Source organism: Thalassophryne amazonica, chromosome 10 (assembly GCF_902500255.1).
Source record: "Thalassophryne amazonica chromosome 10, fThaAma1.1, whole genome shotgun sequence".
NCBI lineage: Eukaryota > Metazoa > Chordata > Actinopteri > Batrachoidiformes > Batrachoididae > Thalassophryne > Thalassophryne amazonica.
In genome coordinates this window covers 70,580,232-70,596,741 of record NC_047112.1, presented here as the reverse complement: position 1 = coordinate 70,596,741, position 16,510 = coordinate 70,580,232, and the positions used below count along the sequence as shown (strand labels likewise).

The window sequence follows — 16,510 nt, the reverse complement described above, 5'->3', positions numbered from 1 at the left end:
GTGTGTGTGTGTGTGTGTGTGTGTTATAGACAAATTGTGATATGGAGAGATTGCAAAATTAATTAATTGGAATTTGACTGCAGATATCTTTTTGGTCCATGTACAACACTACAGTGTGTTTTGAACATTTTCCTACTCTGTCAGTGTTTGCAGTTGTATTTTGGGTTGGACTCACTGTGTATTGCCCCCAGCAGAAGCACAGGAATGATTTCTTCTGCTTGAGTTTGTGATAGTGGCGATTGTTAGCTCTCACCTCCCATGTGAGATCTGTCAAACACAAGTAAGTTGGACTCCATCACTTCTTTTTAACAACCCTAGTTCTATGACAAAAACTAGCAGATCAAGCTTTTGAGTGCTGTACTCATTTTTTGACAATTGGTTTGTTTGCAAGAGATCTTGTTTGAAAAATTAGTTTAGGAAGCAACAACTGAGCCGTTGTCCTGAGAGTTACAAAAATCCACTTTACATTTAAAATAGAAATGAAGTGACATTAACAACCTACTTTGTATTTGTTGGTACATTAGTGGTACAGCAATGCTTGAAGAATTACACCAATTCATATCACTCCTGCCCCATTCTCATAGGTAAGCTCTGCTCAGTTGGCTTACTGGTAATGTCACTCATTTGTCAATTCAATTCAGCTTTATTACAGACTCAAAGCCCAACAAATAACAAAAACAACAACAATAAAAAAAAAAAACATGATTAAGAATGACTTTTTAAAAATAGACAGCTGTACCAGTGTTTCCACATCCTGGATTGATAACAAATGGTACTCCAGTAAATGTCAACCAGGGACACAACTTGATTTACAGTCTTTCAGTTGACAGATAAAATTGGACATATATTTCCTCAGTGTGGCTTGCAGTATGTTTACTCTTGCCAAGAGAAACATCTCACTTGCACTGGTCCATCTTGGCCACCTCATAAGCACTCAAAAAGCATCATTGTAGGCTACCTGCAGCCTTTGCAAGCTTCCCTTTTTATACAGTAGTGTTCAGAATAAATGTAGTGCTATGTGACTAAAAAGATTAATCCAGGTTTTGAGTATATTTCTTATTGTTACATGGAAAACAAGGTACTAGTAGATTCAGTAGATTCTCACAAATCCAACAAGACCAAGCATTCATGATATGCACACTCTTAAGGCTATGAAATTGGGCTATTAGTAAAAAAAAAAAAAGTAGAAAAGGGAGTGTTCACAATAATAGTAGTGTGGCATTCAGTCAGTGAGTTCATCAGTTTTGTGGAACAAAAACGTGTGAATCAGGTGTCCCCTATTTAAGGATGAAGCCAGCACCTGTTGAACATGCTTTTCTCTTTGAAAGCCTGAGGAAAATGGGACGTTCAAGACATTGTTCAGAAGAACAGCGTAGTTTGATTAAAAGTTGATTGGAGAGGGGAAAACGTATACACAGGTGCAAAAAATTATAGGCTGTTCATCTACAATGATCTCCAATGCTTTAAAATGGACAAAAAACCAGAGATGCGTGGAAGAAAAAGGAAAACAACCATCAAAATGGATAGAAGAATAACCAGAATGGCAAAGGCTCACCCATTGATCAGCTCCAGGATGATCAAAGACAGTCTGGAGTTACCTGTAAGTGCTGTGACAGTTAGAAGATGCCTGTGTGAAGCTAATTTATTTGCAAGAATCCCCCACAAAGTCCCTCTGTTAAATAAAAGACATGTGCAGAAGACGTTACAATTTGCCAAAAAAAACACATCAACTGGCCTAAAGAGAAATGGAGGAATATTTTGTGGACTGATGAGAGTAAAATTGTTCTTTTTGGGTCCAAGGGCCTCAGACAGTTTGTGAGACGACCCCCAAACTCTGAATTCAAGCCACATTTCACAGTAAAGACAGTGAAGCATGGTGGTGCAAGCATCATGATATGGGCATGTTTCTCCTACTATGGTGTTGGGCCTATATATCACATACCAGGTATCATGGATCAGTTTGGATATGTCAAAATACTTGAAGAGGTCATGTTGCCTTATGCTGAAGTGGACATGCCCTTGAAATGGGTGTTTCAACAAGACAATGAGCCCAAGAACACTACTAAACGAGCAAAGTCTTGGTTCCAAAGCAACAAAATTAATGTTTTGGACTGGCCTGCCCAATCCCCGGACCTAAATCCAATTGAGAACTTGTGGGGTGACATCAAAAAAGCTGTTTCTGAAGCAAAACCAAGAAATGTGAATGAATTGTGGAATGTTGTTAAAGACTCTTGGAGTGGAATAACAGCTGAAAGGTGCCACAAGTTGGTTGACTCTGTGCCTCACAGATGTGAAGAAATCATGAAAAACTGTGGTTATACAACTAAATACTAGTTTAGTGATTCACAGGATTGCTAAAAAAGCAGTTTGAACATAATAGTTTTGAGTTTGTAGCGTCAACAGCAGATGCTACTATTATTGTGAACACCCCCTTTTCTACTTTTTTTTTACTAATAGCCCAATTTCACAGCCTTAAGAATGTGCATATCATGAATGCTTGGTCTTGTTGGATTTGTGAGAATCTACTGAATCTACTGGTACCTTGTTTCCCATGTAACAATAAGAAATGTACTCAGAACCTGGATTAAACTTTTTAGTCACATAGCACTACTATTATTCTGAACACTACTGTAGTTGGACCAAAGATGTGCCGTGTACAGAGGCGCACAGTAACATTTAAACAGCATTATTTTCACCCTATCGGTACAGGGTCCAAATCTGCGTGCCAGGTTATTTGCCTGAGCATATCAAGTTCTACACTGTCTATTTATATCATTGTCATCAGACAAATCCTCTGAGTACATGGCCAAGATATTTTATTTTATCAGTTACATTAAGAACAGTATTTGACAAATAAAAGACAGGAAATCTTGTATCTCTGTCCTCGTTAGTTCTATAAATCATTACCATACTTTTTAAAGCATGATATTTGATGTCATTTTCCGAACCATAGTGGGAACAGATAGCTGTTGCAGCCCGGCAGTGCTCGGACTGAAAACCACCAGGTTGTCTGCATACATTAGATGATTTAAAACAAGGTCACCAACTATGCATCCAGTGCTACAAGCTTTCAGTCTGGTTGAGAGATCATCCAAATACAAATTAAAAAGAATAGGGTATAATATCCCTCCTGCCTGACCCCATTACCCACCCTAAAAGGTGCAGACACGCTATTTCCCCATTTAACCAGCATCTTTTGATGAGCATACCAATACAATAATATGCTAACAACAAATTAATTTCATAAATAATTTTCTGTGATTTACTCGGTCAAAGGCTTTACAGGCATCTAAAAAACACATAAAAACAGATGCATTTTGATTTTTGTATTTCATAATGATTTCTTTGAGAGCATAAATACACGTCTGTGCTGAGCTTAGCTTTAAAGCCAAACTGGCTCTGATGATGCCAGAAATTTTGATATGTTGTCCAGCAAAATTTTTTCAACTATTTTGGACACAATGCTGACCAATGCTATAGGTCTATAATTTTCTGAACTGCCTATTTTCCCAGCTTTATCTTTAATAACAGGGACTAGCAAGACAGTTAACATAGTCAGGCAGAAATCCATGTGCAAGTAAAGCTGTAAAGCATATGGAGAGCAAAGGAGCTAACCTCACACTTGCAAACTTTAAGTGCTCAGCTGAGACATCATCTACCCCAGTGGCTTTATTATTAGACAAGTCTGAGACAGCTTGAAGGATTGAAGCCTATCAAGTAGAATATGATGATCCACTGTATCAAATGCAGCACTGAGATCTAACAACACCAGAACCGTAGTGGTGTCCAAATCCAAAGCAAGCATTAGATCAGTCATCACTTTAGTGAGAGCCATCTCTGAGGAATGATACTTTCTAAAAGCAGAATGCAGTGGCTGAAAGACATTGTTCTCAGTAAGATAGTCCACGAGCTGCCGTGACACCACTTTTTCCAGAATTTTAGAGCAAAATGATAGATTTGATATCAGCCGACAGTTTTTCAATACACTAGGGTGAAGATTAGGTTTCTTAAGTAATTAAGTAGTTTAATCACTGTAGATTTGAAACATTTACAAACAGATCCAGAAGTTAAAGAAAGATTAATAATTTCCAGCACAGTTGGCCCAAGAGTGGGCCACAGGTCCTTAAACAGTTTTGCTGGTATAGGATCAAATAAGCAGGTTGTGCTTTTTGTTGACATTACGAGTTTCGTCAGCATGCCGAGAGAGATACTCTCAAATTCTGTAAATCTAGGTAATACCTCAGTAATGGTGCCCACCTCAATAGCAGGGTGTAGTGGCTGGGTTGAGGCATGCTGGGATATGTTTAACCTAATGTAGTCTTCTATTTTCTTCTCAAAGTAATCCAGGAAATCTTGTGCTGTAAAAGGAGAGCGAACTACAGGTGGTTGTCCAGTGAGTAAGTGCTGCCACCGTGTCGAACAAGAACTTTGAGTTATGCCTGTTGTAGTTGATCAAATCAGAGTAATAGGTCCCGCTTTGTAGCCAGTAATGCATGCTTATAGTCTAAGATAGCATCATGCCACGCAAAGTGAAATACTTCTAGTTTTGAACTACGCTATTTCCGTTCTAGACCTCTAGCCTTATGCTTGAGGTCATGTGCAATCATGTCGAGTGTAGTTTTGAGCACTGAGTTTAAACTATCCACAAGACCGTCTACTGATTGGGTATTTGCCATATGTGAAACTAAGACATCAGGCAGTCTAGCTTCGAGTTCAGTCTTAGTTGAGGAGTTGATGTATCGCCGTAGTGATATATAGGGTTGTTGTTCCACTAAACACGGCAGCGAAACTGTAAACTTAATAAGTGAGTGATCAGAGACCACTGATGTAAGAGGCATGATGTCAATATTCGTGACAGCAATACCACATGCGAGAACCAAATCCAGGGTATTAACACTAATGTGTGTCCAGTCCTGAATGCATTGCCACAATCCTAATGCATCCACAATTTCCATAAATGATTTGTAGAGAGGATCAGAAGTCTTATTTATATGAACATTAAACTCACCAATGATCAGGATGTTATCTGCACTAGTTGTCAAGTTACAGATGAACGCATCAAATTCATCTAAGAATTCAGAATATGGGCCAGGAGGCCTATATGCAGTGACAAAGTAATACGGCTGATTTTTATTCTTCTGACCTTGGCAATGTGCAATACCCTGAGCAGAGCGGAGAATCAGATGCTCAAACAAGTTATACTTGTATTTGTGACCCCCAACAGCTAATAAGCTAAACCTAGATTTATAAATAAGAGCAACACCACCGCCTTGCTTCGCATCACGAGGGACGTGACTAAATGTATGTGCTGGTGGGCAGGCCTCATTTAAGGGGAGGACAGCTGTAGGTTTAAGCCAGGTTTCACATAACCCAATCATATCTAAAGCCCCTTTCACACCGGGTCTGCTTCGAGTTGCTTGCTGTAGCGTCATAATGACGCAGGAATGTCTGCGTCAGGTACGCGCAGTAGGGGGGGCAGAGAGGAGGTGAGAAGGCAGCCTGCAGGTTCTCTGCACAGAGAAATCAGAGTGCACAGTTTGGCTGCAGCCAGACTGTGCACTCTGAATTCTCTTCTAGTTTATATGTGTTCTTGTGATGAGCTGCAGGTCTGCGCTCTGAGTTCTGTTATAGTTTATGTTTCCTCCTTTGACCGTGAGATGCGCACGCGTGTGAATGCACCGTCTGTGAGCAAATGTGGAGATGTCTGGACTTATACTTGATGTGGACATGTCCTGTCTCTGGCAATCAGTCTGTGAGCAGGACTTATGTCCTTTTTTTAACACAGTGATGAGAGTTTGAGGGGAGAACAAGGAACCAACTGCCTGCAGCCAGACAGTTTTTTTCTTTTAATTGTTCACATGTGCGTGCACAAACGAATTGTCTGTGAGTGGACTGGAGGTATCTGGACGTTTTAATTGTTGTTGACATGTCCTGTCTCTGGCAATCAGTCTGTGAGGAGGACTTTTATGGACTTTATTTAAACACATTTGTGAGAGAAGAGCGAGGAGCTGCAGCAGCAGCTGCAATCAGTATTTTTTTTTTCCTGTGCTCTTTTTGAGCGTGTAGTTTTACTGCATTGTGTACATGGTATAAGAACAATCCTGCATGATTTTATTTCGGGAACAATGGAACACAGCAGGAATCATAAATTGGCGTCGGGTAACGTTGTATTGTGAGGGTGTGGCTTCCAGTTACATTGAGTAAGGTCGCGTTGCTCTGACTTGCGCTGAAACCACTTAATTTCTGTCAAGCACAGGACGCACAAAAAAATTAAACACTTTTAATTTTTGGTGTCTGATTCGCTTCGTCCTTTGCATTCCTCGTGCTGTTGTGGCGTTGAGCTACATCGTCTCCGCACTGGGTTGCTTCCACGTGGCGTCGTCATGATACCGCACGACGCAACTCGAAGTGGACCCTGTGTGAAAGGGGCTTAAGTGATGATCAATAATTAGATCATTAATCAACAATGATTTTGGGAATAGTGACCTTATGTTAATGAGACTCAGCTTAGGACTCCGGCGAGGGCGGTCGCATCTCCTCCTCTCTCCTCTATCTCTGCTCCAACCTTCAAAGTCCCTACTTCACCAGACTGTGAATTCTTCAAACTATATTGGACTAGAAGCACTCGGAGAGTGCAAACCTCTGCCAAGGCCATGGGGTCACTGGCGCCATAACATCTACACGCCGTGGAATCATTGAACCTAAAAAAGTCTAACAATGATGTTTGCTAGTAAAAAAAGTTTCATCTGCTGTGACTGGATAGCATGTATCCTTAGCGCTTGGCATCACAGTTTATTGCAACTTGCACATTTCCCAGAAGCTCCTGTCATCTGAGCACTGATATTGATATTGCATGTGCTTATAGACAAAAACAAATAGACAAAATTCAATGTATTATTCAACTAAACTGCAAATATATGAATTTTTTTAACATTTATGAAACACTTCTCTAAATAAATAACAGTAAATTCTGAAATAGAACTATTTTTTAAGTGTTGCATGTGCTACACAAGGCCATAGGGTCACTGACCCTAAAGAGATTCCCTCCTTGGCACAGTGATCTATTCAAGTAAGTAAGTAAGTAAGCTTTATATAGCACTTTTCACAGACCAAGGTCACAAAGTGCTTCACACGATATAAATAGACAATAAAAACAACACATACAAATATAGAACAATAAAATAAATTGACACTAAAATGCCAGTTTAAAAAAATGTGTCTTTAGTTGCTGTCTAAAAACATCCACAGAGTCTAGTGAGCGAAGAGAACGGGGAAGCTCATTCCAGAGGCGAGGTGCCACAGCTTTAAAAGATCTGTCCCCTCGAGTTTTAAAACAAGTTCGGAATTCAACAATTCAGTGTTACAACCAAAACTACAGTATGATACATACACTTTTCTTTCCTTTATATTTGACATCCTTGACCATGAAAACATACCACTAGAACTTGGAATCACTTTTATGTCTTTATTAGTTCAAAAGTTATTGTATAAAAACGATTTTTCGGTAATGGCGGTTTTCTTCTGGATCTAGCTCCATCACATTTGAAGCTACATCAAATCTGATGACACCTTACTGAATCAGTACAGATTCAGCTACAATTTGGTGTTAGTTGTGCATCTCTAGCTTCCTTTGTCACCTCACAGACACATTTTCTATTTTCCCTATATTTTTGCATATTCTGGATCACCAGATCCGGAATCTGGATCCGATCATCACCAAACTTTGTTGTTTGATAGAACATTTGACTATGTTACACCCTATTTTTTTCAAGCCTTTCTGCCTTGTTTTTGTGGAGTTACAAACTATAATGTCAAAATTCCCCCTATCCCACAATGGTGAAGAATCCTTTAAAAAATTCCTGGATCTGGATCATGATCCGGATCACCACTAAAATTTAATCACTTGTTCCTCTTGTCATTTCCAACCACTCCACAAAATTTCATCAAAATCTGTTCAAAACTGTTTGAGTAATCGTGCTGACATGCCCAGCTCTCCACAATTTCTCTTATACTCACTCGACTGGTAAGCACTGAAAGCCGAGATAGGCATGTCCCAACTTGTCCTCTGACACTCCAAAACGGGGGTGCTCTTTGTCTCACTCCATCAGTGGCTCCATCATGACGCGCGAAGCCTCCGCGTGGCTTTCCATGACAAAATCTCTTGATAAAAGTGAAATCTGCTGGAAAATGGCTGATGTCCAGCTCTTGTGTGTAACCAGAGAAATTGCACACGATGGTCCCGGAGCCACACAGCCATCTGTACAGAAATGAAATGGTCGTTTCTGCCTGTCGATCGTGGCTCGGAGCGCGGTGCGCCGTGCGCCATTGTGGGCTGTCCTTAAAGCGGTAATTTAATTTAATTTAATCTCTGTGAAGCCCAAAAAATTTTCACCAAAAGCCAAATGAATTTTCCGAATGGTTTCCAGCTGCCTGTCTCTAACAGTTTCTGAAAAAATTCTGATGGAGCAAAGCCCAAATCATTCTGCCATTTCCTCGCAATGAAAAAACGACGAGAGGGGTGGACCAGTGCTCACTCAAAGCCTGCCCACAGGCGAATGACGCAACCGACAGGCGTGAAAAAACTCACGCATGCGCACGAAGGTTCAAGCTTGGCTGACGTAAAAAGATATGAATCAAATCCATATATTTTTTTGCATAAAATAAAAAGGTCTGTTACTTTTCTAACAGACCTCGTATGCTGCTGGATGCATGTTACGTATATTGTCGTTCTGAAGAAGCTCGTGCGGTGTGGCTTTATAATGCACATACAAACGAACACTACGATAAGACACTTTCATATCTCACAACAGAGAAAATCGTGAGAAAGGATAAGCACGTTAATTTGTATGTTCATAAATCTTTGGATAATATCAATCCCTGCTGTTGGATTTCAAGGTCTGTAAGGTGTGTGTATTTTGTAAACAAACAGGGAGCCCTGAACACACTTGTCTCCTAATAAGCTTTCAGGCACAAAAATGAGAAGTTTCATCAATGGGAATAAGTTGGAAAATATGTACACACACATGTATATGTGTAACACATAACCTGACGTCCTAATAGACTGATATTATTTGTCAAGAAAATTTCTAAAGGAAATGGGGCTGGATGCAAAAAAATGGGAGAATTTGAAAAAGAAATATGAGGTTAACAGAACTAGATGCAGCCCATAACATACATACAGGTGCTGATCATATAATTAGAATATCATGAAAAAGTTGATTTATTTCAGTAATTCCATTCAAAAAGTGAAACCTGTATAATGTATACATTCATTCCACACAGACTGATATATTTCAAGTGTTTATTTTAATTACTAATTAATTAATTACTAATCAATCGATTAATGATTAATCCAAAATACTAATTATTACTAATATCGATTACTTATTGTTAGTATTATTAACATTAATCAATTACTAATTAATTAATTATTAATGCTATTAACTATTATTATTATTATTATTATTATAAATTACAAATTAATTAACATGACATGATTGCGATGCGTCAAGAAATCTGCAACTTCTATTTCTGTGCATTTATGCAGAAAGGCGAGAAAATAAAAAGAACAAACAGGCTACTGCAACAAGCTGCGTTTTGGTTGCCATGTTAATAAACAGTGAAGACGGTAGTTTGACACGGGCAGTTTTTTTTGTCCTAAGGCGGAGGGGTGTCTCAATTCATAGGGCTAGAGCAGAGGTCTCAAACCGGTTCCAGAAAGGGCAGAGAGGGTGCAAGCTTTCTGTGCAACCACCCACTCCAGCAGGTGATTTCACTGATTAACATCACTTTGAGCAGGTGGAATCAGTTAATCAGTGAAATCACCTGCTGGAGTGGGTGGTTGCACAGAAAGCCTGCACCCTCTCGGCCCTTTCTGGAACTGGTTTGAGACCTCTGGGCTAGAGGCATACCCCTTCACCTTACCCCTTGTTTTAAAGGGGTAGGCGTAGGGGTAGGGGTAGGGCCAAGGGGAAGGGGAAGGGGTACAAAAGAGAACTGAGATTGGGGGTTAGTTTCATAGTAGGAGGGCTGGTACTTATTGGCTTATGTGCAGCCCTGAACAACCGGAAAATTGGCAAGATGGCTGCGGCCAAAACCACAACACTTGTCTGTCATGATTAATGAGTTGGGCAAGGTGACGCAATGTCAGACTGAGTTAACCCTTGAACTCAGACGCAAATTGGATAACATCTCGGAGAAAATGCGGACCTTGCAGTGGAAGACTTCAGAGACCAGGGAATATTCATAATTGGGATCTGGATTGTTCATGTGAGATTGTAAAAGTGTTTTTCACTGCTCAACCACAGCAGGCTTATCAGCCTCTGGAGGACAAAATGCCCCATTGTTTTCCTCCAGAAGAATCTCTACGGCCTTGGTGAACATTGGCTGCCTCCTTATCTTCTCTAACTCCAGTACGCAAGGACAGAAACTGACTCACACATGGACAAAGACTGAAAGCATGCTCCACCTCCCCCTTCTACCTCCCCTCCTGCCCCGATCACACACCCCATCCCAGCCACTGCTCACGCCACCCCTTTTCCCGTCCAGAGGCTGCGCAGTTTTAGCTGCGGCAGGTCCCCATTCCCCCCAAGCTAGAGGCGGTGCGACTCATGTTGCTGCGGCTACCACACACTCACTTTGCCTGAATTCGGAAAACGGACTGTTTCAAGTTTAGTGCACATAAACAATGTCAAATGTATATGTGTTGTCTTAATTCTGATGTGTGCCATTATTACGGTAAACAAGTAATGATTGTGGATTAATTGCTGTACTTTGTGGCAATTTGAGTGTGGACGTAATCTCGTTGTTATTGCACTTGTAATGACAATGACAATAAATCCCATCCATTCATCCACTAAGGACCTCAGTGGGGTTGATAGTTAAACTGTTTGGATTTAGGGGTGGTTCCAGAGTAGCACATATAAGACTCCTGGATTTAGGTTTAGGTTTGAGACATTCCACATGCGTTGTAGGTAGCAGACACAAAATCTTTGATATTGCTGTAACAACCATTGGGCCATCCTCAATTTCAACATCATCCAATGTAGTAATGGGTATTAAGTTTGCAAAGCATATCCCTCTATGATTTTTATGGACATGTCTATGGAAGCAGGCCACAGTCTCAACTTGTTGAATTTCCCTCCCTGGCAGATAAACTCCATTATCACCATAGTGGATTTTGTGCACTAATTTCCCCGCTAAGCTAATGGATTCCACACCCACATTTCAGGAATCAACAAACGAGCAACAAGGGAGTGAACAGACGCAGTTTAAATAAGGAAGTCGATAACAGGAAAACAAGACTCACATGAGGAAGAAGGATCTCGAAAAGGGGACATGGCCGAATGATGAGGAAGAAGACAGAACAGTTGCAAGAACGTGAGGGAAGGAAAACGCAATGCAGACAGAACCAAGAGAACTAAGTGACCGGAAAAACTAACAGTGGAAAATGGGACGTGCTTTAACCAGACAATAATAAATGTGAATAAAAGGGACCAAACTAAGAAATAATGTGACTAGTCTAAAAAGTGGAAATCAAAAAACTACTGATCATAACCAAAACTAGAACAGGAAAGATACTGAGTGATCCGTAAATGTGAATACAATAAACATGGCAAAACAAACTGTAAAAACTGAAAAGGGAATAAGTGCTGAGAATAAACAAGAACGGAACTACGCAAGTGAAAAGATAAATACAACGTATGATACAAAGTTAACAACCAAGAGTGTAAACGGTAATAAAGCAAACTACATGATAAATGAACTAAAGGCTAAACAGTGACTACATGAGTAATTGGAATAAAACCCGACACTAATGAATGACAGAAAAGACAATATATGACTGATCCAAGAATACAATAAAGAACCAAAACCAAGGAAAAAAGATAAATGCACAAAAAGGAAGATGAGAACCAAACTCGCATGAGAATAACCAAGTGACAAAATAAAAACTACAAACAAATCAAGACCAGGGCAAAAAGGGGACAAATAAAAACTGGAACACAAACAGGACCAAAACCTGACAAAAATAGAGCCTCAATGAATACGTGACAGAACTGTGACTGTCACACACAGGCTCCTACTTCTGTACTTACAACCCCTGGCAAAAAATTATGGAATCACCGGCCTTAGAGGATGTTCATTCAGTTGTTTAATTTTGTAGAAAAAAAGTAGATCACAGACATGACACAAAACTAAAGTCATTTCAAATGGCAACTTTCTGGCTTTAAGAAACACTATAAGAAATCAAGAAAAAAAGATTGTGGCAGTCAGTAATGGTTACTTTTTTAGACCAAGCAGAGAAAAAAAATATGGACTCACTCAATTCTGAGGAATAAATTATGGAATCACCCTGTAAATTTTCATCCCCAAAACTAACACCTGCATCAAATCACATCTGCTTGTTAGTCTGCATCTAAAAAGGAGTGATCACACCTTGGAGAGCTGTTGCACCAAGTGGACTGACATGAATCATGGCTCCAACACGAGAGATGTCAGTTGAAACAAAGGAGAGGATTATCAAACTCTTAAAAGAGGGTAAATCATCACACAATATTGCAAAAGATGTTGGTTGTTCACAGTCAGCTGTGTCTAAACTCTGGACCAAATACAAACAACATGGGAAGGTTGTTAAAGGCAAACATACTGGTAGACCAAGGAAGACATCAAAGCGTCAAGACAGAAAACTTAAAGCAATATGTCTCAAAAATCAAAAATGCACAACAAAACAAATGAGGAACGAATGGGAGGAAACTGGAGTCAACGTCTGTGACCGAACTGTAAGAAACCGCCTAAAGGAAATGGGATTTACATACAGAAAAGCTAAACGAAAGCCATCATTAACACCTAAACAGAAAAAAACAAGGTTACAATGGGCTAAAGGAAAGCAATCGTGGACTGTGGATGACTGGATGAAAGTCATATTCAGTGATGAATCTCAAATCTGCATTGGGCAAGGTGATGATGCTGGAACTTTTGTTTGGTGCCGTTCCAATGAGATTTATAAAGATGACTGCCTGAAGACAACATGTAAATTTCCACAGTCATTGATGATATGGGGCTGCATGTCATGTAAAGGCACTGGGGAGATGGCTGTCATTACATCATCAATAAATGCACAAGTTTACGTTGATATTTTGGACACTTTTCTGATGTTTAAGGATGATGAAATCATTTTTCAAGAAGATAATGCATCTTGCCATAGAACAAAAACTGTGAAAACATTCCTTGCAAAAAGACACATAGGGTCAATTTCATGACATAGGGTTAATGTCAACGAGCAGATGTGATTTGATGCAGGTGTTAGTTTTGGGGATGGAAATTTACAGGGTGATTCCATAATTTATTCCTCAGAATTGAGTGATTCCATATTTTTTTCCTCTGCTTGGTCTAAAAAAGTAACCGTTACTGACTGCCACAATCTTTTTTTCTTGATTTCTTATAGTGTTTCTTAAAGCCAGAAAGTTGCCATTTGAAATGACTTTAGTTTTGTGTCATGTCTGTGATCTGCTTTTTTTCTACAAAATTAAACAACAGAATGAACATCCTCCGAGGCCTGTGATTCCATAATTTTTGCCAGGGGTTGTATATGCAATAAAAAAAAGACATTATAAAGGACAGTTTCAAAAGAAAACTGCTGAGAGAAAAAGTGAGTGTACCTGGTTTGATGTTTTCCTGAATCATGCTGCTGAAGCGATGTCTGAAACATTCATAGAGCAGTCAGATGGTGTCCTATGAAAGAGATCAAATTAAAATAGTTGCTTCTGCCCAACTACACGCATCCTGTAACTCATTACACTGTGTTGCTACACTGAAAAACAATCAGAAATACCTCCTACTGATCCATACAACACGTTCTCACATTACCTTTGACCAGTGGGCACAGCTAATCCAAAACGTTAGCTTTGATAACTGGTAATCAGCTAACTGAAAAGTTATCTTTTTTAACGCTAAACCGATTAATTGTCTAAAACGTATAACCGATAAGCTGCCTAAAAACTTATCAGAAGCTACAGATAACTTACCTCCCATATGCTGTCAGCTACTAAAAATCAGATTTTTAGTTAAAATGCCAAAGGTTCTAATAGAACCAGAGGCCCTCACAAACCAAAACAACCAATGAGACATCGCTTCTGTCTTTGTGCACTCTACCATCTGCTGTAGGAAAACCAGATGTACCCAGACAGAATACAGTGGTCCAGTGATGAGGCAGAGGTCTTGAAATGGAAAGCAGGTTTGAATTATGGTTTTGCTTATCAATAAAATTATTCTGGATAGAATAACTACATTAATGTAAACTGTAATCTGTTAATTTTAAAATAATGCACTAATTTTGAAGATTTGAACATTAACACCCAGATGCTCAGAGGGGATTATGGGTAAACTAATCCTCCGCTCATACTGATTGGTTGATTCATTTATTCTGTGTAAAAACCAACACAAGTGAATCAGTGTAACGTGTTGGTGTTTACAAATAAATGTGCTTTAGTAAAATGTTTTGTTTTTTTGTTTTTTTAATTTGTATAAAAAAGAAAAACTTTCAAGATCCTGCTAGACAGTGCCTAAGTGCACGCGTGATGACATCACAACTCTATCCGGTTTGGGAGATAACAAGAACTGTCAAAAAACTTTCTCATGTGTAGTTGCTGGAGTTGTGTGGCGGTAGGAATCGCCTTTTGAATGCTTGAATAACAATGTCAGTCGCACAAAGAAATCAAATAATAGTGAAAACATGTTTGGTGTTATAACAGATCAATCAGTCACTCCGTGAGGCATTATAACATCAAGCCTGGTTCACATGGCAAGATATAGGCCGATATCGGACCCGATCTTCCCCTTCCGACAATCTTAAGGATGTCCCGACAATCGTGATGACGCTAAATATAATCTTGTCAGATATTCCTGCCATGTGTAGTGTGTTAAAAAGGACGTGAGGAGCTAAATGTGACATGCAGCCAATCAGAAAGCAAGGTGTCTGACCTGGGAATGTTCATGTGTGAAATCTGTTTGTGTGTGTTGTTTTTACCGTGTGGCTGACACCACACACTGTACAACTAAACCTGTCAGATCTATGATTTTTTTCTTATCTCCACGTGTGTGGTCTCTCAGGTTTTGGAAACCCACAGATAATTTTAAAATCCTGCGGTCAACAACACTGTGATGTAACTGGTCGCCAGTAGATGGCAGTGTTCTATGCATTTTGACGCCGGTTATATCACACGGTCTGAATCACAATTAAAACAGACTTTTGCCATTTTTGCATAAAACAAACACAATAACAACGTCTATAAACCCAGAGAATATATTCACGAGAGTTTTAGGAACAATATACAAAGAGTTTAATGCTTTTGTCCATATGGAGCCTGATCAGAGCGTCTCAAATGCATTTCTTCTGTCGTAACTTGTGAATGTACTGAGGTACCCATAATGCACTGTGCACACACCATGTCCACACTAAAACCTTCAAAATTAGTGCATTACTTTAAATCTAAAACATATATCTGATATTTTCACTTCATAAAACTTCAGACGTGACATTAATTTAAATGGTAAATAGACTGCATTTATATAGCGCTTTTCCATCTGCATCAGACACTCAAAGCGCCTGATGCAGATGGAAAAACTCCTTCCCAAGTGCAGGACCAACAGACTGAAAAACTCCTTTGTCCCTCAGGCCATCAGACTGTACAAATAACTTGTCCGAAATTAGTTTTGTTAAAATTTGAACCATAAGTTAAAACTATATGCCTCTGGATGACTTGGGTGCTATTGCCAGTGTATTAGTATGAGGTAAAAAAAAAAGAGTTTTTTCTTTTCTATGACCAGTTCTCCTTTGCCTACAGAGGACAGAGCAGTTTCTTTTGGAACCAGCACTTTTCTGTTTTTAGAAGATTGAACTGTTTATCTTCTACAAAAAGTTACATCTGCAAAGACGTTAGCGGTCTACAAATTATCGTACCAAAACTTATCGGAAGATAATTGGTCCAATGATGGTTTTCAAAGTTATCTGAAAAGCTAATCCGATGGTGAAAACATTATCTTCGATAATTATCTGTTAGCAGGTTAGCGGAACTGTGCCCACCACTGCCCTTGACCTTTCTCATTGTTTCAGTAACTGCATAGTAACTACATAGTAACAGACGGAAGCCACTCCTTAGTAAAAGGCACATGTCAGCCTGCCTGGAGTTTGACAAAAGGCACCTGAAGGACTCTCAGACCAGGAGAAACAAAATTCTCTGTTCTGATGAGACAAAGATTGAACTCTTTGATGTCGTGTTTGGAGGAAACCAGGCACCATCCCTACAGTGAAGCATGGTGGTGGCAACATCATGCCGTGGGGATGTTTTTCAGCAGCAGGAACTGGGAAACTAGTCAGGATTGAGGGAAAGATGAATGCAGCAATGTACAGAGACATCCTGGATGAAAACCTGCTCCAGAGCGCTCTTGACCTCAGACTGGGGCGACGGCTCATCTTTCAGCAGGACAATGACCCTAAGCACACAGCCAAGAT

At 39.6% G+C, this 16,510-nt stretch overlaps 1 protein-coding gene across 2 annotated transcripts in view; it reads right to left on the bottom strand.

Moving 5' to 3' along the window:
* The window catches only part of atp8b3 (ATPase phospholipid transporting 8B3), a 91,783-nt gene that overhangs the window by 68,573 nt on the left and 6,700 nt on the right, over positions 1–16,510 (bottom strand). The window contains exons 2-3 of one of the 2 annotated variants that reach the window (XM_034180226.1): positions 13,659–13,731; positions 176–267 (exon numbers count right to left, since the gene is read on the bottom strand). In XM_034180226.1, coding sequence (XP_034036117.1) covers positions 176–267; positions 13,659–13,683 — 117 coding nt within the window. In that variant the 5' untranslated portion in view covers positions 13,684–13,731. Of the gene's footprint in view, positions 1–175; positions 268–13,658; positions 13,732–16,510 lie in introns of those variants that run through there. The other variant, XM_034180227.1, reaches the window with a different exon arrangement.